The following is a 23,184-nucleotide window of genomic DNA, read 5'->3' as shown; positions in this document are numbered from 1 at the left end:
CATATTGATATTTTCTGCTGACAATTACCTGAAAGAGAAGTTGGGGTGCTTCACTGGGCTGGAAAAAGTTTAACTAAATCAGAAAGTAGGTCTAATTAAGCAAGTTTATTCTATATCTATAAAAGGCTAAGTTGACTTGCCCTGACCGGTTTGGCTCAGTGGATGGAGCGTCGGCCTGGGGACTCAAGGGTCCCAGGTTCGATTCCGGCCAAGGGCATGTACCTTGGTTGCGGGCACATCCCCAGTAGGGGGTGTGTAGGAGGCAGCTGATTGATGTTTCTCATCAATGTTTCTAACTCTCTTTCCCTCTCCCTTCCTCTCTGTAAAAAGTCAATAAAATATATTTTTAAAAAAAGAAAAAAAAAAGGCTAAGTTGACTCATGCATGCGTGATACATATAAAGCTCTTGCTGGCGCCAATCACATGTGTGTGTTTCGATCTGTCATTGTCAATCGTGAATTTGGTTAACACTTCTATTATAGAGAAAGGGCGGATAGCGATATTAAAATATTTCTTCTAATTAATTTTCTTTCAATGTGCATGAATTCATGCACCGGGCCACTAGTTTTTTAATAAGCAATTTTTTTTTTTACATTTGATAACTGTTGAATACTGTAGGCACATGACTCTGCTTTCAGTAACCTACATATATTGCTGCTCTCACCTTGGGGAAATAAACCACTACAGACAGAATACTTCCAGCATTGACTGCCTCCATCTAGGCTAGGTATTCTTTACACATTTCAAATTATAATAAGCATCCAGCAGTTCTTATCTACAGTAGGTGTTTGTTCTGTATTTGGCTGGCAGGAATTATCTCACCTGTCAGGCAGTGTACCCAAAGAGCAGTGCTGTATAGCAGCTGGAATTCAAAGACTGAAAAAGTTTTGAGGACTGAATAAATAAATGTATCCCTGTCATGATTCTAGTTATCAACTGACATATTGCCATCCAATCTATTAGGTAAAGTTTTCATGTAGGTGCTTTGGTGTGATGAACAAGAGCAAGAAAATATGCTTGTGAAGTAACAGGTGGTGGTTTTTTTGTTCATTTAAAAATTGTATAGTAGTGTAAATGCAGTCTTTCTTATATCCATTTTTTTGTTTTTAACTTGTTTTGGATAATTTGCTTTAAGATTTTTTTCTCAAATATAAATCTTCATTATCAGTAGAGTTTCATATGGACTGAGTTAATAAAGGAGCAAAGTAAGTCATTTTAATTCTAAGGCTTCCATTTTTAAGAAATGTTTGAAGCTCATTAATTTATGTTGGATGATGACATCTGCTGGCAGAAGTGTAATATTGTAACTCAGCTTTATCACAAATTGTGAAAACCACCCTTTGAAAAGAAGGTGAATCAGAGCCTGGACCTGTGAGTGAAATCTGAGAATTTCTCAAACCAGACAATTCTTATCTTAAATGAGGCCAAAGGAAATCCAAGAGCAAAAGAGAGACCCACAAATTAAGACGAAAGAAAGAGCTATGTGCTGGATGGGCTGACTATGATCTCACCCTCCATCATTTTAGATTTCAAAGTTAAAATATATTAGGGGATACTTTTATGTTTCATTTGTAATAAAATATTTTCAATAAGAAATATTTCTCACAGACATATTAACCAGTTTTGTTGTAGCTCACTTATTCAGGTAATAAAGAATAACTATTATTGCTTAGAGTAGGCAGACATACTTAGAGGTTTATCATTGTTATCAGATGGGAAATTTGTGAAATATTTACTTGTTTGTATTAAGATTTTACACCCATTTGGTAATATAGGTAATATTTATTGAGTTCTTAAAATGTGCTAGACATTGATACTTTACAAGTATTATCTCATTTACTTCTTACCATAACCTTATAAAGTAGATGATACTTTTGTTATCATTTTTCTAATGAGGAATAGGAGGTCAGGTTAAGTAATTTGCCATAAGTTACTCAGCTAATTCATGTCAGTGTATGTTCACAGGAATAGATCATCTCAAAAGGAGGCATATCCCAAGTCAAAATGGAACTATCTAATATCTCCAACCATTTTCATAGTCAAATTTTAACTTAGTAGTATTTTCCTTTAACATTTTTTCTGTCTTCATTGGTTATAATATTTAATCTGCCTTTAATTTTTTGCTTTTGCATGTAAGTTTTATACTTTTTAAAAAATATATATTTTATTGATTTTTCACACAGAGGAAGGGAGAGGGATAGAGAGTTAGAAACATCGATGAGAGAGAAACATTGATCAGCTGCCTCCTGCACACCTCCTATTGGGGATATGCCCGCAACCAAGGTGCATACCCTTGACCGGAATCGAACCTGGGACCTTTCAGTCCACAGGCGAAGGCTCTATCCACTGAGCCAAACCAGTTAGGGCAGTGGTTGGCAAACTGTGGCTCGCGAGCCACATGTGGTCGCGAGCCGCAGTTTGCCGACCACTGGGTTAGGGCAAGTTTTATGCTTTTAGAAATGTTTTTATTTTCTTTTTTTTTTTTTTTTTTTTTAATATATTTTATTGATATTTTACAGAGAGGAAGGGAGAGGGATAGAGAGTTAGAAACATCGATGAGAGAGAAACATCGATCAGCTGCCTCCTGCACACCTCCTACTGGAGATGTGCCCGCAACCAAGGTACATGCCCTTGACCGGAATCGAACCCGGGACCCTTCAGTCCACAGGCCGACGCTCTATCCACTGAGCCAAACCGGTTTTGGCGAAATGTTTTTATTTTCAATAAACTATATATATTTGTGTAATTCCATACCAGAAATTTAACTGTTTCATTCTTTACACAATTAAGGGTTAACTTTTATAAAGCATAAATCTCGATAAATTTTTGTATGTGTATACTCCCATATAGTCACCTCCCAGGTGAAGATGTAGAACATTTTCAGCACCCTATCAGGCTCTTGCATCATCAGTATCCTCACCATCACCTATCCCCTCATCCCCAGGTAACTACTTTTCTGACTTTTATCTCAGTTAGATAGTTTTACCTATTTTTGAACTTCATATAAATGCAATTTGTACACTGTGCAGTCTTGTGTCTGACGTCTTTCATAAAATGCTGTGTCTGTCAAATTCATATAAGTAGTTGTGTATACCAGTAATCTGTTCTTTTCCATTTCTATGTAGTATTCCATGATGAGTATACCATATTTTATCCATTTCTATTATTCATGGCTATTGGGTGTTTTCAGTTTTTGGCTACTGCAAATGAAGCTGTTTGTGTACATCATCATTATACGCGACCCACAGTTTGAGAACCGCTAGCAGGGTCACCTAAGACCATCGGAAAACACAGATATTTACATTACGATTCATTAACAGTAGCAAAATTACAGTTATGAAGTAGCACGAAAATAATTTTATGGTTGGGGGTCACCACAACATGAGGAACTGTATTAAAGGGTCGCGGCATTAGAAAGGTTGAGAACCACTGCCATAGGTAAAGCATGTATGTATATAAATTCTTTGGTTAATCTCTTCCCACCCCTTTCCTCTGAGATTTGTCAGTCTGTTCGATGTTTCCATGCCTCAGGTTCTATTTTATGCATCGCTTTATTTTGTTCATTAGATTCCCTGTTGGTTTATTTTGATTTTTAGATTCAGTTGTTCATAGATATGTATTCATTGATATTTTATTCTTCATATTTTTCATCTTTTCTTCTTCTTCTTCTTAAAGAATACCCTTCAACATGGTGATGAATTCTTTTAGCTTTCTCTTGTCTGTGAAATTCTTTGATCTTTAATATTAAATGACTAGAGGCCAGTGCTTGAAATTCGTGCATGGGTAGGGTCCCTAGGGGCTGCTGGCTGCCGGCCTGGGCCTCCCTTCCCCAGGTCTGCTGGCTGGAGGGCATCTGAAGGAAAGCAGCACAGGAGGCCTGACCAGGACCCGGGTGAAGGTCACCCTCTCTCTTCCCACAGGAAGATGTCAGCATGGTGGAACAGTACCAGACTTTGTAAGAACCACATCACTGAGTCCCTACTATGACTCTCTCTCCCCCGCCACTCGCTAGCTCCTGATGTTCTGCTTTGTCACTTTGTGTCACTTAGCGGCTCCATCTGCCTGCAGGAGTCCACACACAGTGACCACAAGTCCTGCTCCCTCTCCAAGCCAGGCTTGTCCTGGTGGACCAGTAAGTCTAGGACCGAGTTCCCTGGGTCAGCTGACTGCCATCCTGGTGGAAGAGGTAGCCTCCCCCTTTCTCCATGTGGATGAGGGCTTGGGGGTGGGGGCAGAAGAAGGGAAGGTCACTCCCAGTGACCCAAGCCAGTGGTTCTCCAGAGGAGAGCTTGTTATCTCACAGGCTAGATTCAAACAACGCAAGGGGCGTGCTTCCCTGAGGCGCTGGAGAAGGCATGCTCATCCCTTCCGGCTTATGGTGGCGCCAGGCCTCCTTGGTTATGCCCGCATTGCTCCAGTGTCTGCTCTGTCTTCCCGTGGCCACTTCCATGGTCCTTTGCATCTCAGATCCCTTTCTCCTTTCCTTTCTCTCACATGAACACCAGTCATTGGGTTTAGAGCCCACCCTAAATCCCAAACGATCTCATCTCAGGGTGAGATCATAATCTCATTTCCCCCCTTTTTAAAAAAATCTTTTTTGTTGAGAGTATTACAGATGTCCCTCTTCCCCCCCCCCCCGCCATTGCCCTTCATCTGCTTCCTGTCCCACCCCAGGCCTTCACCACCCTATTGTCTGTGTCCATAGGTAATGCAGGTATGCATATAAGATCTTTGGTTAATCTCTTCCCACCCCCCCCCCCCTTTTTCTTCCTTCTGAGATTCATCATTTTGTTCCATGTTTCCGTGCCTCCGATTCTATTTTATTTATCAGTTTATTTTGTTCGTTAAATTCCTTATTCATTTATTTTGACTTTTAGATTCAATTGTTGATAGATATGTATTTATTGCCATTTTATTGTTTATATTTTTTACCTTTTTTTCCCTCTTCTTCCTCTTAAAGAATACCCTTCATCATTTCATGTAATACTGGTTTGGTGGTGATGAATTCCTTTAGCTTTTTCTTGTCTGTGAAGCTCTTTATCTGACCTTCACTTCTAAATGATAGCTTTGTTGGGTAGAGTAATCTTGGTTGTAGGTCTTTGCTATTCATCACTTTTTTTTTTTAATATATTTTATTGATTTTTTACAGAGAGGAAGGGAGAGGGATAGAGAGTTAGAAACATTGATGAGAGAGGGACATCGATTAACTGCCTCCTGCACACCTCCCACTGGGGATGTGCCCGCAACCAAGGTACATGCCCTTGACCGGAATCGAACCCGGGACCCTTCAGTCCGCAGGCTGACGCTCTGTCCACTGAGCCAAACCGGTTAGGGCTGCTATTCATCACTTTTAATATTTCTTGCCACTTCCTTCTGGCCTGCAAAATTTCTATTGAGAAATTAGCTGACAGTAGTGTGGGTGCTCCCTTGTAGGTAACTAACTACTTTTCTCTTGCTGCCTTTAAGATTCTCTCTTTGTCTTTAACTCTTGGCATATTAATTATGTTGTGTCTTGGTGTGGGCCTCTTTGGGTTCTCTTGTTTGGGACTCTTTGGGCTTCCTGGACTTGTAAGTCTATTTCTTTCACCACGTAGGGGGTTTTCTGTCAAATAAGTTTTCAGTATCTTGCTCTCTCTCTTATGTTTCTCACACACACACACACACACACACACACACACACACACACACACACACACACCATAATGTGAATGTTGGTACGTTTGAAGTTGTCTCAGAGGCTCCTTATACTATCTTCATATGAACACATAGGTGTTTTTTGCTTCCTCATATTCCAAATTGTTGATTTGATTCTCAGAATTCTCAACTGTACTGTTGAATCCCTGCAAATTATTCTTTATTTCAGTTAGTGTACGCTTAATTTATGACCATCTTTGAAATTCTTTTTCATGTCTTTGAAATTCTCATTAAGATCTTTGAAAGTCTCACTGAGTCTCTTGAAGTTCTCATTAAGATCCTTGAGCATCTTTATAACCATTGTTTTGTACTCTGTATCTAGTTGTTTGCTTCCATTTCATTTAGTGTTCTTTTGTTTTTGTTTTTTTCTGGAGTTTTCTTCTTTTCTTTCATTTGTGACATGTTTCTTTTTCTCTACATTTTGGCTCCTTCCCTGTGTTTGTTTCTATGTATTAGGTAGAGCTGCTATGTCTCCTGGAATTGGTAGAGTGGCCTTGTATAGTAGGTGTCCTGCAGGGCCCAGTGGCTCAGCCTCCCTTATCACCTGAGCAGGGCACTCTAGGTGGGCCCCAGTATGGGCTGTGTGCACAGTCTTGTTGTAGTTGAGCCTTGATTGCTGTAGGTGTCACTGGGAGTATTTGACCTCCAGGCCAATTGGCTGTCAGGACCAACTGCGACTACAGTAGAAGAGCTATTGTGCTGGAGACACCCCTATGGAGCAGGACTTGCTTCAGTGGGACTTAGGAGTTCACTGAGTCTGCCCCTTGAAAGTGTCACTCGTGGATGTGTAGAGGTATAATCTGGTAGGATCTTAAGCTGTCCACTGGGTGCATTGGCTCTGGGTCCTCCCAGGAGGTGTAAAGTCAGTCACTGCCTGGGGCCACCTGGCAGGAGCTACAGAGCAATCTGCAGTTTGCTGTTACTTGTGTTGGGCTTGGAAGTGCCCAAGCAAAGCCAAGCTGTGAAGCAAGGCAGGCTGCTGCTAGTATTGGGTCTTGCTGATGCCAGCTGATGCTTGTCTGAGACATTTTAGGAAAGTCTGAAGCCTGAGCCAGGACAGGCCATTCATATGGAAAAGCTGCTGCAAACAGCTTGAGTGGGGCTGCAAATTGGATGGTACGGGGTCTTAGGGAATTACCAGGGTGGAGCGAACAGTATGAGCCAGGCTGATGGAAACTCAGATATGGCTGCCAGTCAGCTCTGCTATGGGAGCGGTCTCAGTATAGGAACAATGACATCTGCCAGCACTTTTGTCAGGGAGAAAGCCGCCCTCTAGTTCTTGCCCCAGTGCCAGACAATCCAGTTCCTCCCTATGTGTCCCTGAATCCCCCCCAGCGCTGGAAATAAGAGGGAGTGGGACAGTGTAAGTTTGTGTACCTGCCCTTTAAGAGAACTGCCTCGGTCTCCTGCAGACTCCGTGTCACTCAGTGACGATCCCTGCTGGTTTTTATAGCCCGAAGTTACAGGGGCTTCTCTTCTCAGTTCTGGAACCCTGGGCTAGGGGGTTGATGTGGGGATGGGACCCCTTGCTTCTCAAGGGAGGCCTCTGCAGCCCAGATATCCCTCCCAATTAAAAAACACCACATGTGGGTGTTGGACCATCCTGTTCTGTGCCTCCACCCCTCCTACCAGTCTCAGTGTGCTTTCTTCTTCTCTGATTGTAGGACTTCCAGTCAGCCAGATTTCAGGTGGTTCTGAATGATGGTTATTTTGTATTTTAGTTGTAATTTTGATGTGGTTGTGGGAAGTAGCAAATACCGGTGTTTACCTATGCTGCTATCTTGGTTCTCCTTCCCTCTTAATAGCCTTTTTTTTTTTTTTATAATATATTTTATTGATTTTTTTTACAGAGAGGAAGGGAGAGGGATAGAGTTAGAAACATCGATGGCAGAGAAACATCGGTCAGCTGCCTCCTGCACACCCCCTACTGGGGATGTGCCTACAAACAAAGGTACATGCCCTTGACCGGAATCGAACCTGGGACCCTTCAGTCCTCAGGCCGACGCTCTATCCACTAAGCCAAACCGGTCAGAGCCCTGTTAATAGTCTTTAAAAAACATTGGGGAAGGAGAACTTAGTAAACAGGGATATAGATTTTCATACTGATCTGTAGAGTACTACAATGTGGAAAACTGTTTTTTTCTACAACAAACTAATACCAGGTTACTGCTTTGTACTACTTTGTACATAGACTAATAGGCGACTTTGGGAGAAAATAATGAAGTATAAAATATAGTTCTGCCTTAAGAAGCTTAGTTTAGTCAGATAGACAAGAGAGTGGGAGATGAGCAATGTAGTGTAATCTGCAAGTGATACATGATTTGTATAAACAATATGTGCTCTGGGATTTTGAAGAGCAGTCACTGGCCTGGAAAGATTGGGAAAGGCTTCATGGAAAAGGGAAGCCTTCCGATGAGCCTTGGTGAGTGGGTAAAATTGCATTGGAAGAAATGGTTCATCATGAGTAATGTTATTGGAAGATGGAAAGGCTTGTTGGGAGTCTAAATGGGCCTGATGAGCGAAAAGTTTAAATTGGGGGTGATGGGGAAATGTTTGAAAAAGTAGTTTATGGTCAAGCTTTGGAGATTTTAAATGTCAGGTTGGGATTTTATTTCATTGCCCAATAAGTAGATTAAGTCCACTTTTGTTCTTGTTCTCAAAATTCTGATTGATATTTTTACAGTCAAAGCATCAGAATTGTTACAAAGTTTTCTGGTTTTAAAATTTCATTCTTTCTCCCCTCCCCCACCACCAAGGTCAAAGAGTTTTATTGGATTTTAGAGAGAAATAACACCCTAATTGAATTGTAATTGAATGGGAGATTTGACAAATACCATTTAATAGGGATTTTAAAGAGATAATATAGATCATTTTTTACTGTGTAATTTAATTGATTACAAGAATCAATAAAAAAAGAATATGAGGTGATTTTCTTTAGAGATGATAGTGGTGAAACCCTTCTGTAAAGAATATAATGAGTTGAGCTACTTCTGAAAGTTTTTTTCCCCCTAATGTCTTATGATAAAAGTTTCTGAAGAATATTATTTCCAGAATCTTTTTTTCCTTCTTCCACATTAGTATCTTCAGATTATAAGAAACAGATACCCAGTGAAACTTCTGCTGGAAATGAAAGAGACTCATCAGCTATACCACAAAATTGGTCCTTTCAAGATCATTACAGAATGTATTCACCCATAATCTATCAAGCTCTCTGTGAGCATGTGCAGACTCAAATGTCACTGATGAATAACTTGGCTTCAAAAAAGAACCCTAATGGAAGTCCTGCTGTACCTTGCCACACTGTTTCTGGTTCTGGTTAGTATGAATGATGTTTTTTAAAAGCATGAATATAAACTATAATTAAGTTGTTTGATTATTGTATAAGCAGTATGAGTTGTGAACGATTTCCCCCTCCTTACTTTATAGAATCTCAGGCGATTCCACATTCTAGTGGCTTATCTACTTCCACTCCAGTCCAGTTACCTCAGCCGCTACCCTGCCCTCCAATGGTTCATTCTGTAGGTACAGTTTATATACTACACAAGTAATTTGCTTTTAGAAATTGTTATCTTTAGAAAGAAAATTGAAGTTATTGATTGTATGTATCTTAATGCCCTAGGATGTATAAAGACCAATGATTTTTTCCCAAGTTATTTTTTATTACCCAAGTTGTTTTACTTATTTCTTAAGAACAATGGTGAGGGGAAAGTGGGAGAAAAGATCAACAGAAAAAAGAAATCACTCATACCCACCACCCAAACACAATTCCTGTTAACACATTGATATAGCGCTTTCTAATCATTTAATTCTCTGTGTAGATTTTTGTTTTTTGGTTTTTATTTGTTAAGTTTGCTTTTTAAAAAAAAATATAGTTATAATTAAATGTATACACTTTTATGTTCTGCTTTTTTCACTTAACATTTTATTGTGAACATGTTTATTTATATACATCCTGTAAATTTTTAATATAAGTTGATTATACTCTGTTTAGTGGAAATACTATAGTCTGTGTAATTACTCCCCTATGGCAGACATTTAATCAACAGTTTTTTACTGCCATAACATTTCTGTAAGTTTGTGCAAAAAGCTTTTCATATGTCTGAGATTATTTTCTTATAATTAAATTTCCCAAAGTAGAATTATTTTTAGTCTCCAAGTAGACTAATTTTTTATGCCTTTACCATTAAACCATGTGTGATATTTATAAACAGTCTATTTTAGTCATGACTTTATAATGCTCCCATATTGCAGAGTAAGTGAATTTACTTTTAAAAAGCTATAATGTCAGTGCTCACATTTTTGAAACTTGTTTTTTTCTTTCTTTAGGAAGTTCAGACTGATGGTGACAACCAGTTTGTATCACAGCATAACACAGTTTCTGTGAACTGTACTGATATTCTAAGGAATTCCTTCAGTTCTAGTCTTGGAGTTCAGTGTAGCCTGCCTCAAACTGACAAACCAGCTATTCCAGCTTTTGAGCAGCTGGATCTTGCTAATGAAATTCTGCCACAACAAGAAGTTCCTAAGGAATCAGATCTATTAAAGTGTTTCCAAACATATATGAATCTGTTGCATTCTCAACCAAACCGTCAGACAAACCAAAGCCCCACTCTATTACTGCCAACTTCCTTACCCACTAATGAAGAAAATTGTGCCAAAGAACAAATAGGAGAGGTCACAACTGAGGGAAAGGATTCAAATATGCATGTGCGAGATTCAAGAATAAAGGGTGTCCAGAAAACAAAAAATGGGAACGAGAGTGCTGAAAAAATTAGAACTATAAAATATTTGTTGGGAGAGCTGAAGGCCCTAATAGCAGAACAAGGTAGATGAGTATCTATATATATAATAGCCTAATACGTAAATTGTCCCCTTGGGAGTTCAACTGGGATACCAGGAGTTCAATCCCTCGCTATAATGTGTGCTGACCACCAGGGGGTGGCGCAGAATGAATGAAGGAAGGCCCCGGACAGCAGCTGGCAGCTGGGGAAGGGAGGCCCCGACCAGCAACCGGAAGGCCCCGATGGGCCCTGATCGCCGGCCAGGCTTAGGGACCCTACCTGTGAACAAATTTCGTGCACTGGGCCTCTAGTTTCTTTAATAATAACCAACTGTTCTAATGCTTAACAAATCTCACTGTGAGAAGTAACCCAAACCTTTTTATGCCCTTTACATTTAACTTTCAGGATTTTTTTATTAGCTCAAGGAAAATGTCTTAGGTGGAGTTATGAGATATTTGAGCCAGTTTATATTCATTGGTTTGCATTATGTGTGTGTATTCTAAATAATGGCTTTTGCTTAGAGTGAGTTACAGAGTTGTCATCTTAGAAAGCATAGTAATTGATTATAGAAGCACTGATTGAATGCCTAATATTTGCAGACTGACAAAATATCAAAGCTTTAAAAAATATCTATAGGAATATAGCACTATTATTCCAAAGGTTTGATACATTAATTTTCAGACCTGCAACTTGTCACTTAACCAAATTATAGTAACAATAATGATAGTAACAGTATTCACTATCACTTATTAAACATTCACCATGTGCCTGACACTGTGCTAAGTGTTTTACGTGCATTATCTCATTTAATCCTCGCAGCCACCCTATGAGGTGCTGTTATTTAACAAATGAGGAAACCTAAGCTTGGAGAACAGTATCTCATTTAATCCTCTCAGCAACCCTATTAGGTACTATTATCTCCCTTTAACCATGAAGGAATTTAGGCTACAGGAATTAACTAATTTGACTAAAGTTATTTTGCTGGAAAGTGGTAGAGCTCAGGTAACTGCCTCCAATATTTGTGAGTGAAACCACGGTACAAATGATTGGTAGAGGACTGCTTAGTAATTGGGCATAGTTGTTTACTGTGTGCATAAACTTTGCATCAGGGTGTTAAAATATCTGTGAGTTATTTTTGTAACAGAATATATTTCCTATCTCTTTTAGGTATCAGATAGTTAATATTATAATTATTAAATGTTTTCAGTCAATAAAATATTTGAATAGAAATGAAGGGAGAAAAATAAAGGACAAAAAATTTAAATTCCACCTTCTACCTGTGTCTGCCACCTCCAAAACCATCCAGTTTTCCCAATTAATAAAAAGAAGGGGTATTGCTATCAAATGAGGTGTGGCTAGTTGTGTTAAATCTCCTTTATAAAATTAAATAATAAAAACCTCATCTTAGTATACCCTCTCTCAATATTTTGCCAAATTGAATTTTCTAAAGTGAATTATTTGCAATAGAATAAAAGACTGTGATGTAAATACGAATACTGTATTAATTATAGGAAACCTGTTAGCAATTCTTGGATTCTAGTAGTTCTTTGGCAGTGTGAACTAAGAGACAAGTGTAAACTATCTTCCTATTAGACACTTCAGCTGAGGAATATCACTAATATAACAATGCTGTGATTTAAGATTAATCTTTAGTGTCTGAATTTAATTTCTTTAGAATTTTTATGAATAGGCAAGCAGCAGGAAAGGAAAACAGGGTCTGTGTATTAAATTTGGAAATAATTAAATTTATTTATAACACATATGTACATATCTGAAAATTTTTCTTATTTAGTAATACACATGAATAATCTTATTCAAAACCAACTTACAATATGTTTTTATTCATTTCTTGTGCCTTTTGTAGAGGATTCAGAAATTCAGAGACTGATTACAGAATTGGAGGCATGTATATCTCTACTTCCAGCAACAAGTGGAAACAAAAATACTCAAGTTGAAATAGCACTGGCCATGCAACCACTAAGAAGTGAAAATGCTCAGTTACGCAGGTGAGAATTGCTCTGAATGTTTTTGTCTCTATTGCAGAGATGTTCCAGGGCCAGAACAAAGGTGCCAAATGAAATGCATAGGGCCCCATCAGAAAAGAAGATTTACTGTCTTACTGTGTTTCTGCTTTTTTCCCCCCGCTTTTTAAACATTGCTTAGCATTCTTTAACATTTCTATTACTTCTGCCTACTGATACATATTTACCCCCAACTCTGGCACCTCTGTTATCACTTGGTTGATGGTGTATAGAGAGCAAAATGAAATATTTCAGGGTATTTTTCTAGGCTAGTCTAGGCTATGCAGCAGTAACAAAGTCCCAAATCTCAGTGGTATAACACAGCAAAAGTTTATTTCTCTGTCACAGCAAGACCACATGGGTTATCAGAGGCTCTCTTTCACCTTATGGCTCAGGATTTAGTTTCCCTTCATTATATGGCCATTGTTTTCCAGGAAAAGGAGAATATGGATACGAACATGGCTCCGCTCAGAATTGACAATCTCACTTCTTATATTTTGTAGGCTGAAAAGAGGCATATGGCCCTAACTTATCTAAACATCTGGGGCATAAATTTTCCCCATATTTCCCACTCAGGAAAGGAGAGCCTGATATGGGTGAGCACCAGTAGCCCCATCACACTCAGACAGAAAAACAACTCATTCCAATTGCTTTTTAAGATGGAAACGAGTTTCCATCTTAACTTATATATTGGAGTTATAATTTTAATTTATTTAGAAAAGATGTAAACCAGGGATCTGATCTTGAAATCTAGAAATCACTTAACATATTATCAATATCTTAAATTTGAGTGTCTCAGTGATAACCACCAAGGTCACCACCTCGGTGTCTGTTTATCAGTATAGTTTGCAGAGAACTGGAGCACATCTTCTGCAGCACTGGGTGTGAGTGTGCCCTCAGAGGGCATTGCAGTTGCGTGCGCTATAGACGTTGTATCAATAGGTAGGACCTGGAAGGACATGCACAGAAACTGGAAAGCAATAGAGTAGGATTCTTAGTTGTAAAGTAGCTTAAGTTCCTGGATCTGGAGCCTGCAAAGACACCACACCCAGTGCGATTTACTTGCTTAGGATTATTTCTCTAATAATCATTAGTCTCTGGATACTATGATATATGATAGGGTTGTGGGGTTTAAATTCTTAATAATATTGTCTTCATTTTTGGTCTAAATGATCTATAATAATAGCATTAGTTTTTCAAAGTCAAAACCAAGTGTAAATAATAATAATGTTAAAAGCCAATACTACATCTAACATTTATTTTTAAATCCTTACCCGAGGATATGGTTTTATTGATTTTAGAAAGAGAGGGGGAGAGAGAGACAAAGAGAAACATTGATGTGAGAGAGAAACATCGATGGGTTGCCTCCCGTACATGCCCCCACCAGGGATCCAGTCACAACTTGGATATGAGCCCTGACTGGTACAATGCTCCAACCAAGCCACACAACCAAGCCAGGGCTTAACAACTTTTATATGTGTCATCTCTTTAAATTCTTAAGCAGCTCTATGAGGTAGGTATTATGTTATTCTCATTTACAGATGAAACCAAGGCACAGAGGTTATGTAACTTGCCCAAGGTCACATACCTAAGAAGTAACAGAAATAAGACTCAAACCGGGGCAGTTTGATTTTTTTTAGAGCATAATCATCTTAATTTCTATACCTCTACATTGCCTCTGCTAGGAAATAGAGATTAACTTATTTATACTTCAATATTTAGGTGTGTTTTGTGAAACAAAAGAATATGCTCTAAGCCATTTAAAATAAACAAGCATGTTTTTAAAGATACCACTATCAAATTATTGGTTAAGTAAATGAGCAGAACTTATTCTCAGATACTATTTTAACTTTTTGATCATGGGAAATATCAATAGTTATTAGCTATTTCTATTCCTTAAAACATTTTAGCATTGTTTTAGGAGCTTATTTATAAACCCCTTAAGAAAATGATACTCACCACATTGTTGATCATTTGCTTTTAATTCTTTTAAAATGTATTATTTTGATATTTTGAACTAATTCTTCAGACTTGGCACCAGAGTTTTTGGCTCTGTGTCCTTAGAGGACTAAGATTATATAGTATAATATTGCCACTGTTTACTTGACTTTCTAAAAATGAAATTATTGAAAAAATGAAGAATTTGTCAGATATGTGGTCTTTTTTAGCAGAATGAGGTTTCCAGCACAAGTGTAGGAATTTTTGTGCCTCTTTGGAAATCTTAATTTAGAAAAAATCATCCATAATCTCCATTTCACAATGAAAGTTGGAATGCATTGGCTCATTCAAAAATGTTTTTCAGCACTTTCTAACAAAAAAGTTTTCTTTCTGTTTGTGCATTTAGCAATTACATATTTCTTTTTAGCCAGAAAGTGATCTTTCAGGGTTTTCTTGGAGTTTATTGCCATCTTGTGGCTTTAAAAAAATAGCTAGGTACATTGCTTCTATGGCAACTCGATCATTGGTAGCTGGACAGTTTTTATGTGGATTCCTGACACAGCTCAACATTTAGCCCTCCTGGTCCTGACCCACAAAGTGTCTGCAGTGCCCCATTCATGTGACCTCCAAAAGCCCTGGCACATTTCCAAATTTCCTGGATGTGGGTTCAGGGGTACTACTTCATTTAGGAACCATCAGCTAGAGAGTGCCTTAGTATTTATAGGGCAAGTTAGAATTCATGACCACTCCCTGAGTTTAGATTGAAATACAAGACCATTATGTACCCACGCAGAACAGAAAGTGAAATGCAGTAGCATTCACACTTTTGATTTTATCATTTGACAGATGGTAACATAATTCTTCCAGGTGGAAGCTACTAGAGAAAGACTGCATTGTTTGTTTTTTATTTCACTTTATTTTTGAGTTCAAAGATGTAATGGGAAAGAGCCAGTGAATTAAGATTTAGACATGCTGAATGTGTCATTTAGACCATCTGGACATATGTATGGTACAAATGGAACACAGGAATATGATTCAGGATAGAAATGTAGACTTGGGAGATATTTACTGAACACATATTTATTGAGCTTTTACTATATATCTGGCATTGCATTTGACACTGGAGTCATGGTGATTAAAAGCAAGTGATCTATTATCAGTGTAGAAGTAATAAATTCACCAGGAAGGTTTAAAATGTGAACACAGCCAGGAGTGAATTGCTGGGGAATAACAGCTTTTTAACACAGGAAGAGGAACCTGTGAAAGAAACCTGAGAAGGAACTAATAGCAAAGTAGCAGGAAAACTAGGGGAGAATGATGTTACAAAAGCTATGGGAAGAAAAAATTTATAGGAGAGATCACTGCATAAAAAGGGACAAAGGTGGTCAAGAATAAACGTCACAAGATGAATTGCCCAAAGAAAACTTGAAACAGTATTCCACAATCTCCAGGAAATTAATAGAACCTTTTTTAGAGGCAGAAAAAGAGAGATTGAGAGAGAAGGAATTCTTAAAGAAGACCAGACAGTAAAAGGAGAAGAAAAGTGAATTTGATGAGATCAAAGAAATAAAAGTGAGAAGCAAAAACATATTACAAAAATGAATGCCGCATTAGAAATAACAGCAAATTAAGCAAACATGAAATCAGGGATGTTATCTTCTATAATAAAAGGGTAATATGCTAATTAGACTGGACGTCTTCCGATATCATTCCGGACATCCTTCCTGACCAAGCTGGGGCTGGAGGGAAGCCAGCCCGGCTCCTGGGTGCCTGCAGGCAGCCTGAGGGAAGCCAGTCCAAGTCTCGGGTGCCTGCAGGCAGCCTGAGGGAAGCCAGCCTAGGTCCTGGGTGCCTGCCGGTGGCTGGAGGAGCAAAGCAGCCCAGGTCCTGGGTGCCTGCGGGCAGCCCGAAGAGGGAGGCCTGAGTCCCAGGTGCTGGATAAAAGCCGGTGCCGGCGGCCAGGGGAAGGAAGTCCTACTCTTGCACAAATTTTCGTGCATTGGGCCTCTACTATTCCTTAAGAACCTAAGCAATATAAAGGCTGAGTTTGTTGTTGTTTTTTGGGTTTTGTTTTTCTTCTCCTCCAAATAATCTTTCTGCTTCAGTTCCTACTAAATTAATAGTGTCTCCTAATAGTCTTAGCTTGCTTCTCATCTCAAACCCTTTTTAAAAATAATTTATTAATTTATTTTGATTGTGATAAAATATATGATATAATATTTATCTTTTTAACCATTTGTAAGTATACATTTCAGTTGTATTAAATACTAGAGGCCTGTTGCACAAAGAGATTCGTGCAATAGGCCTTCCTTCCCTTGGCTTCCAGCACCGGTTTTTCTCCGGCACCCAGGACCCAGGCCTTCGCTCCGGCCAGAGTCTGCCGTCTTCGTCTTTGCTGCAGACTCCGGCCGGAGTCTGCCATCTTCGCTGCAGACTGCCATCTTCGTCTTTGCTGCAGGCTCCAACTGGAGTCTGCCAACTTTGTCTTCGCTGTAGACTCCATAGTCTGCAATCTTGTCTTTGCTGTGGCACTCCGCTCCTGTAGATCCCTTCGCCTCCCGCCATCCCTCTCATAGCAGGCATCCTGCCCTGCCTGGCCACTCCGCACCTGAAGCAGCTGGGAGGCCGCCATCTTTGGCCTTCTAATTTGCACACTCACTTTGATTGACTGTGGGCATAGCGGAGGTACGGTCAATTTACATGTTTGTCTATTATTAGGTAAGATACTCATAATGCTGTCTTTCCATAACACTATTTATAGCCAAAGCTTTTTCATCTCTAATATAAACTCTGTACCTAATAAACAGTAATCCCCCAGTAACCTTCTATGGATTTAAGAAGACTGAATTTTTCTCTTTTGTTACTGTTTTTCCAGTGCTGAGAATTGTGTCTAACACCCACTCTAATAAATACTTGTTAAATGACTGAACACATGGTAAATAGGCTTGAATAAATAAGATAAAACAAAATAAAAAAGAAATAATCCAAAAATTATTATAAAGAAGAGGATACATATGGAAGAGAAGCAAAATAATACAAAATTAGCGTAATTAGTGTTCTTGAAAAAGAGAACAAATTTATTAGACAATATTAAAATATACAGTAGGTCCTCGGGTTACGTCGGAGATCTGTTCCTATGGCACGATGTAACGCAATTTTTGCCATAATTTGGAACCCACCTACATAAGCACCTACGTCACTCACGTGGAGCATGTACACAGCAGTAATGAAGTGAAACAGTAAAAAGAAATTTATAAGAAAGATAACAATTCCTGACCTTTACTTGTGGTAAATAAATAATAAAAAACACAAAGCACATATGTACATACGTCAAAATGATGGAACTTTTTTTTTATAAATCCTGTAAATGGGAGATGGCGTCGTAACGACGAAACGATGTATGTCAAGTCCAACGTAACCCGAGGACTGTCTGTACATAAATAAAGGGAAATTTACTAATCTAAAGATGTGTTAGCAGATCAATAGGACATGCAGGATCTCAGAAAAACTATCAAAATGATCAACACCAATACATGCTGATTAAGTTACTTCACCTTAGGAACAAAATAAAATTAACTTTTATAGACACTCAGTTTTCACAGCAGTGTTCATTGCCTGAAGATCATAAAACATCATTTACCAAGGGAGAGAGTATGCTCCAAGAATTTTATATGTGATCAGCTGCCCTTTTAGTGTGAAGGCAGTAGTCATATTCTCAAGTATGCAAATATTTAGGAAATACAGCACTGTTGGACTAGAAAAAATAGTTCAATGGCTAAGTCCAGCTGACCAAGATACAAATTCACATAAAGGAGTGGATTAGAAATGAACATTGCATCTAAGACAACTGTGGGAATTATGGTTACAGAATATAATGTGTGAGTAATCTTGACAATGTAGATTTTACTTCTTTTAAGTTATTTAGGAATGTGAACTTTTTTTGTTTTGTTTTTAAGTAGAGAAATGTTTGCCTAAAGTTCATTAGTGCGTTCTGGTTTTACTCATTACTTTTCCTTCGATTAAAATCACATAATCCTAAATTCAATACATATCATATTTAAATAGTGTTTGTAATAATATCCTATTATTTAAAATCTAGTGGGCCGGTGCACAAAATTTGTGCACAGGGGGTTGTCCCTCAGCCCAGCCTGCACCCTCTCCAATCTGGGCCTGATCCCTGTGGACGTCCCACGCACAATCTGGGACCACTGGCTCCTAACCGCCTGCCTGCCTGCCTGATCGCCCCTAACCACTCTGCCTGCTTGCCCTCAACTGCCCCCCTGCCAGCCTTCTCCCCCCCCCCAATTTCCCCCCCTTGCTGGCCTGATTGCCCCCAACTGCCCCCCCCCACTGGCCTGCTCACCCCCAACTGCCCTCTCCTCCTGGCCTGATCGCCCCTAACCGCCTCTGCCTCAGCCCCGCCACCATGGCTTTGTCCAGAAGGATGTCTGGAAGGTCTCCTGGTCTAATTAGCAGATTATTCTTTTATTAGTATAGATTCTGTTTAGCTATTTTTTCTTTCTATACTAGAAAAATATCTAAATAATATCCAGCAAATAATGATTGATATTGTATTCAGCATTGTGCTAGAGAATCTAGCCAGTGCAATAAGGCAAGAAAAGATATAGGAGCTAGCCACATTGGAAAAAAAGGAAGTAAAACTGCCTTATTTACAGACGACATGATAGTGTTTGTAGAAAATCCTACAGAATCTACAAAATAGCTACTAGAATTTTAAAAAATGAGCTTAGCAAAGTTGTAGGGTATGAGATCAGTATACAAAAGCCAGTTATAGTTGTATGAATTAGCAATGAACAATTTGAAATGCAATTTGAAATTATTACAATTTATAGTAGCATAAAAATATGAACAATTTGGAATAAATTGGATAAAAGATGTGCGAGGACCTGTACAGTGAAAACTACAAAGCATTGCTGAGAAAAAGTAAAGAAGACCTTTGTGAAACATAAACCTCATCCAGAGATTATAAAACTTATCGTTAAGATACCAGTTTTCTCCAAATCAATCTACACATTCTTTGTAATTTCATTGAAAACCTGAGCAGATATTTTTGTAGAAAGGTGATTGTAAAACTTATATGGAAATTCAAAGAATCTAAAATAACCAAAACAACTTTGGGAAAGAACAAAATTGACACTCTTATTTCAAGACAAAGTTATGGTAATCAAGACAGTATGGTGTTGGCGTGAATGTTGACAAAATATTTAATTGAAAAACTCACATATAGTTAACTGGCTTTTGAAAAATTGCCAAGGAAATTCAATGGGGAAAGAATACTCTTTCAATAAGGAGTGCTAGGACAACTGGAGAGCCTTTTTATTTTATTTCTATTAAATTTATTGGGATGACAGTTAATAAAATTTTATAAGTTTCAGTTGTAAAATTTTATAATATATCACCTGTATACTGTATTGTGTGTGGCTTCTGTACATCCTTGGTTATCAGATGTCTCTTCATCTCGTCTTCAGTTGGTTATTCATGTTGATTGTTCTGCATTTTAGTTGTGATTTCAGATTGGTTCTGGGAGAAGGTGAGTGTGGCTTCCATCTACTCTGCCACAATCTTGGATCTCTGAGAGAGCCATATTATCCTATCTAATAAAAGAGTAATATGCAAATTGATCGTACCTCCGCCACACCCACAAGCCACGCCCACCAGCCAATCAGGCACGGGTATGCAAATTAACTCAACCAAGATGGCTGCGGCCACAGATAGAGCAGGAGGCTTGGGTTGCCCCCGGCAATGGAGGAAGCCAAGCTTTCCACCTGCCCTGGCGGGCCCAGGCCTCTGCTCAAGGCTACAAAGTTTCAATTATAGAAGATAAATAAATCCCAACAAAAATGGTGGCAGCCATGGAGCTGCAGAGAGCAGGAGGCTTGAGTTGCTCCTAGCAATGGAGGAAGCCAAGCTTTCCGCACACCCTGGCTGGCCTAGGCCTCCACTTAAGGCTACAAAGTTTCAATTATAGGAGATAAATAAGTCCCAACAAAAATGGCTGTGGCATGGAGCAAGCAGGAGGCTTGGCTCTGCTCAAGGCTACAAAGTTTCAATTATAGGAGATAAACCACCACAGGCCCCTTGCCCAGGCTACCCCATGCCCCAAGGGAACCCCCACCCTGATCCGGGACACCCTTCAGGGCAAACCAGCCAGCCTCCACCTGTGCACCAGGCCTCTATCCTATCTAATCCTATCTAATAAAAGGATAATGTGCAAATTGACCATCTCTCCAACACACAAGATGGCTGCCCCCATGTGGTCAAAGATGACTGACCCCATGTGGACACAAGATGGCTGCCACAAGATGGCCAGCAGGGGAGGGCAGTTGGGCGGGATCAGGCCAGCAGGGGAGGGCAGTTGTGGGTGATAGGCCAGCAGGGGAGGGCAGTTGGAGGGGCCCGGCCTGCAAGGGAGGGCAGTTGGGGGCAATCAAGCCTGCAGGGGAGGGCAGGGGTGACCAGGCCAGCAGAGGAGGGAAGTTGGGGGCTACTGGGCCTGCAGGGAAGGGCAGTTGGGGGGACCCAGGCCTGCAGGGGAGAACAGTTGGGGGGAACCTGATCTGCAGGGGAGGGCAGTTAGGGATGACCAGGCCTGCAGGGGAGGGCAGTTAGGGGTGACCAGGCTGGCAGGGGAGGGCAGTTAGGGGTGACCAGGCCTGCAAGGGAGCTCAGTTAGGGGCAAACAGGCTGGCAGGGGAGTAGTTAGGGGCTGATCAGGCTGGCAGGCAGAAGCAGTTAGAGGTAATCAGGAAGGCAGGCAGGCAAGCAGTTGGGAGCCAGCAGTCCTGGATTGTGAGAGGGATGTCCAACTGCCCATTTAGGCCCAATCCTATGTGGATCGGGCCTAAACGGGTAGTCAGACATCCCTCGAGGGGTCCCAGATTGGAGAGGGTGCGGGCTGGGCTGAGAGACACCCCCCCCCCCATGCACGAACTTCATGCACTGGGCCTCTAGTTTAAAAAACTAATTTTCACCTTACATTGTATGCAAATATTAGCTTGAAATGAATCACAGATCCTAATATACAAGCTAAATCTATAGAAGTGATAGAAGAAAACAGGAGAAAATCTTCGTGCTCTTGGGTTGAGAAAGCTTTTTTAAATATAACAAAATATAAGAACAAAAATTTATGTTGGAATTTATAAAAATTTAAGATGCCTGCTTTTCAAAGGAACTATTGCTAAAAATGAAGAGGCAAACAAAGAAAATATTTGCAATGCATCCATCTGATGAAGGCCTTGTAATGTATAAAGAACTGTTACAGCTCAATAAAATGGGCACACTATTTGAATAGACATAGTAAAGAAAATATATGGATATCAAATAAGCCCATGAAGATAAGCTCTTTGTCATTACTCATTAGGAAAATGCAAATTAAAACCACAGTGAGACACCACTGCATACCCACTAGAATAGCTAAAGTTTAAAAGAACTGGCAGCCACCATTTTGGCCCTCGTGACTTTTAGCTTCCCTGGGGGCCGCCATTTTAAAATGGCAGAGATCAACCCCTTCTTTTAAATTAGCCAGTCGTGAGCCTGCGCTCCAATCAAGAGTGAGGAACAGGTCACATTTGTCTGGAATAAAAAGCCAAGCGGTGCGTGTGCTCCCAGACCATATGCGCGCCCACCCTCCTGCAGGAGTAAAGATATTTGCCTTGTAAAAAAAAAATAAAAAATTTAAAAAGACCATACCAAGTGTTGGTGGGGATGTGGAGGAACAGAAACTTTCATAACTTACTGGTGGGAATGAAAAATGGTATAATGACTTTGGAAAAGTTTTTCAGCTTTTCTTAGAAATTAAAGATACCATATGATCCAGTCATTTCCTTCTAGGTTTTTACTCAGAATTGAAAGAATATGTACTTGTTTTGAATGTTCATAGAAGACAATCTAAATGTAGATACCATACAATAGAATACCACTCAGCAATAAAAAGAAAGGAACTATTGGTACATGCAACAGCATGGATGAATCAGTATCATTATGCTGAGTGGAAATAGCCAGGCTAAAAGTACATATTGTATGATTCCATACAATTGTATATTGTGTATATGTATAATATTAAATTCTAGAAAATGCAAACTGATCTATAAATCAGTGATTATCTGGGGGGGGAGTGTTATGAAATGGGACATGAGGACATTTTAGGTGAGAAATACCTTAATTGTGGTGATGGCTTCACCATATCATAGGTCAAAACTCATCAAATTATATTCCTTAAATATGTGTAGTTTTTATCTCAATAAAGCTATATTTAAAAAGAATGAATGAACTGCCCTGGCCAGTGTGGCTCAGGATTGGAGTGTCCTCCTGTGCACTGAAAGGTTGCAGGTTCGATTCCAGGTCAGGGCACATACCTAGATTGCAGGTTTGATCCCTAATTGGGGCACATACAGAAGGCAACCAATTGATGTTCTCTCTCACATTGATGTTTCTCCCTTCCCTCTCTCTAAAATCAATAAGCATATTCTCAGGTGAGGATTAGAAATAGAATGAATGAACTGAAAAAAGAAACATTAGCCTAAATGTCTACAGTTCTTTTGCTTTGTTAAAGTATACATAAATATATAATATTTTTAAAAAGCATGCATAATTTATACTTTCTAAAAGAGTCTTCTGTTATTTACTTTTTTATCATATATAATTTTAAAAAATACAACAATCATGTTTTAAAAGGCTGACCTTGAAAGCTGAGAATCAGAAGGAAGGAGAAGAGCTAATGGTACAGGTTG

General features: G+C 39.3%; 1 protein-coding gene across 1 annotated transcript in view; it reads left to right on the top strand.

The window, feature by feature from the left end:
* The window catches only part of CCDC14 (coiled-coil domain containing 14), a 57,492-nt gene that overhangs the window by 11,229 nt on the left and 23,079 nt on the right, over positions 1 to 23,184 (top strand). The window contains exons 6-9 of the mRNA XM_080654362.1: positions 8,773 to 9,009; positions 9,121 to 9,212; positions 10,021 to 10,519; positions 12,340 to 12,481. Coding sequence (XP_080510488.1) covers positions 8,773 to 9,009; positions 9,121 to 9,212; positions 10,021 to 10,519; positions 12,340 to 12,481 — 970 coding nt within the window. The remainder of the gene's footprint in view (positions 1 to 8,772; positions 9,010 to 9,120; positions 9,213 to 10,020; positions 10,520 to 12,339; positions 12,482 to 23,184) is intronic.

The sequence above is a fragment of the Plecotus auritus genome (assembly GCF_963455305.1).
Source record: "Plecotus auritus genome assembly, chromosome: 2".
NCBI lineage: Eukaryota > Metazoa > Chordata > Mammalia > Chiroptera > Vespertilionidae > Plecotus > Plecotus auritus.
Note: the sequence above shows the minus strand (reverse complement) of the source record. Positions and strands in the feature narration are given on the sequence as shown.